This window comes from Herpailurus yagouaroundi, unplaced genomic scaffold (assembly GCF_014898765.1).
Source record: "Herpailurus yagouaroundi ecotype Mexico unplaced genomic scaffold, PumYag 65133, whole genome shotgun sequence".
Taxonomy (NCBI): Eukaryota; Metazoa; Chordata; class Mammalia; order Carnivora; family Felidae; genus Herpailurus; species Herpailurus yagouaroundi.
Window position 1 is genome coordinate 1 of NW_024418362.1, and position 2,191 is coordinate 2,191.

The following is a 2,191-nucleotide window of genomic DNA, read 5'->3' on the forward strand; positions in this document are numbered from 1 at the left end:
TTCTGTCATACATGTCATATCTGGTTCTGTTGAGAGGTTTTTCTCCCTGTTGTAAGTTGTAGTTTCTGTTTCTTTCTAAGTCTGCTGACCGTTTTTTTTAAATGTTATATTGATTTTTGAGAGAGAGCTGGGGTTTTTTTTTTGTTTTTTTTTTTTTTCTCACAAGAGTGGGAAGGGCATAGAGAGAGGGAGACAGAGAATTCAAAGCAGGCTGTGCACTCAGAGCAGTGAGCCCGACGTGGGGCTCAGACTCATGAACCACGACATCATGACCTGAGCTGAAGTCGGACACTCCACCGACTGAGCCACCCAGGCACCCCTAAGCCTCGTAAGTTTTCAGTGCCAGACACTGGATTTTATCTTGTCAGCTGTTGGATATTTTTCCGTTCCTGAAAATATTTTTAAGTTTGTTCTGGGACGCAGTTAAGTTACTTGGAAACAAATACTTTCAAGCCCGGCTTTAAGGCTTTGTTAGGTGGGTCCAATACCTGTTGGAATGCTCGGTCTGATGTCTCGTCTATTACAAGCCTTTCCATTGGGGCTGATGGGAACCACGCCGTTCTTGATCCTGTGTGAGCTCTAGGAATTATTCCATCGAATCCAGTGGCTCTCAGCCCTGGAGACATTTTTGGCTGTCATGACGTAGGGGGGGGGGGTGGGGAGGCGCGAGTATCAGCAAGTGGGTAGGGGCCAGGAATGCTGGTAAGTGCCCAACGATGCACAGAACGGCCCCCACCCCAGAGAATGGTGGCAGCCCGGGTGCTGGTCGAGCCCTGCTCTTATCCCATTAGTTGGGTGTCCCAACATGACATGGTTTCCTATACTCGTGCACTGACCAGTGCTCGGCTGACAGCCCGGAGGGGACCCTCCGAAGTGCTCCACACCTCTGTGCTGCTCTCTCTTCCTGGTGCTCTGCCACCTTGGCCTCCTTGGACCCCAGTTCCACGCCCTCAGTGCAGAGACCACACAGCTCCCCTGGCCCTCTGCGCCAGGGCCTGGCAGCTCTCAGGTGGCAGCCGGGGCCGTCGCGAGGCTCCCTGGGGTACACGGGCCACTGTCCCATGCTGGTGGTGGTCGGTGTTTGAAAGCTGCCTTCTCCCCGGTCTGCTGAGTTTCAGCAGCTTGGACACAGCGGCTCCAGTGCCCGCCACTTTCCTGGATACGGGCGTGTCGGACATGTGACCCTGCTCTCACTAACTTGTTGGGGTTTTTTTTTTCAGCTTTTGAACATGTCAAACTACAAGGAGAAGTTTTCGACTTTGCTCTGGCTTGAGGAGATTCATGCAGAAATAGAACTGAAAGAGTATAACATGAGTGGGGTCACCTTGAAAAGAAATGGGGATTTGCTGGTTCTGGAGGTCCCAGGACTGGCTGAAAGTAGGCCTTCTCTGTACGCAGGTGGGTTTGTTACGTGTCCTGTTTTCTAGAGGGACCGCAGACGCTGCCCCCTTTGGGGGAGAACGTGTGAACCGCAATACTGCAGTCCCGTCGTCTCCCTTCCTTTGCTTTGGCTCAGAGTTTTCCGTGCACCCAGCCCTGCGCTTTGGCCGTGGTGACACGATTCCTAAGCAGCTGACCCCCGCTGACGTTTGTTCACAGCGTTTGATTTTATAGTACAGCAGCAAAGCTCTGTGATTTTATCGTTTTACATGTCACGCTATGTTTTTTAACTAGGTGATAAGCTGGTCTTAAAAAGCCAAGAGTACAGCGGACATGTCATCGAGTACATCGGCTATGTGGTTGAGGTGAGAGGCGCGCCTGCTCCGCTAGTGCTGGGCCAGCCCTTCCGGCCCGTCGGGGGTCACCTGCCCACCCTGGCTGGGGCAGAGGCACTTCCTCAGGCTTTGACGGTACTTCAGAAGATGCAGGATGAAGTAAATACTTAAATAAATTTGATGCAGAAAGAGAACTTAATAGCTTTTTAAAAATTACGTACTTTTTGGGGTGCCTGTGTGGCTCTGTTAGTTAAGTGTCTTGTCTGACTCTGGATTTGGGCTCAGCTTGTGATCTCACAGTTCTATGAGTTCGAGCCCCACGTTGGGCTCTTGGGCTCTGTGCTGATAGATTCTCTCTCTCTATCTCTCTCTCCCCGCCCCCCCAACCCCTCACACACGTGCTCTCAAAATAAATAAAAAAATTTTTTAAGTCCTATAATTTTCAATCACGTAAGCCGTATAGCCATATTTACCTT

The 2,191-nt window shown here is 50.9% G+C and overlaps 1 protein-coding gene across 1 annotated transcript; it reads left to right on the forward strand.

The window, feature by feature from the left end:
• The first annotated feature begins 1,020 nt into the window (after positions 1–1,020).
• On the forward strand, positions 1,021–1,909 carry LOC121024476 (RNA helicase Mov10l1-like). The gene is made up of 2 exons (XM_040466710.1): positions 1,021–1,398; positions 1,675–1,909. Exons 1-2 carry the CDS (start codon positions 1,230–1,232, stop codon positions 1,884–1,886), a joined length of 381 nt encoding a protein of 126 aa, XP_040322644.1. The 5' UTR covers positions 1,021–1,229; the 3' UTR covers positions 1,887–1,909.
• The last annotated feature ends 282 nt before the right edge of the window (positions 1,910–2,191 follow it).

Bases quoted from the DNA above. Each gene is read 5' to 3' on its own strand.
- LOC121024476 (XM_040466710.1), top strand. From the start codon at position 1,230: ATGTCAAACTACAAGGAGAAGTTTTCGACTTTGCTCTGGCTTGAGGAG. The intron at 1,399-1,674 runs GTGGGTTTGTTA...TTTTTTAACTAG, and splicing joins TAGGCCTTCTCTGTACGCAG to GTGATAAGCTGGTCTTAAAA.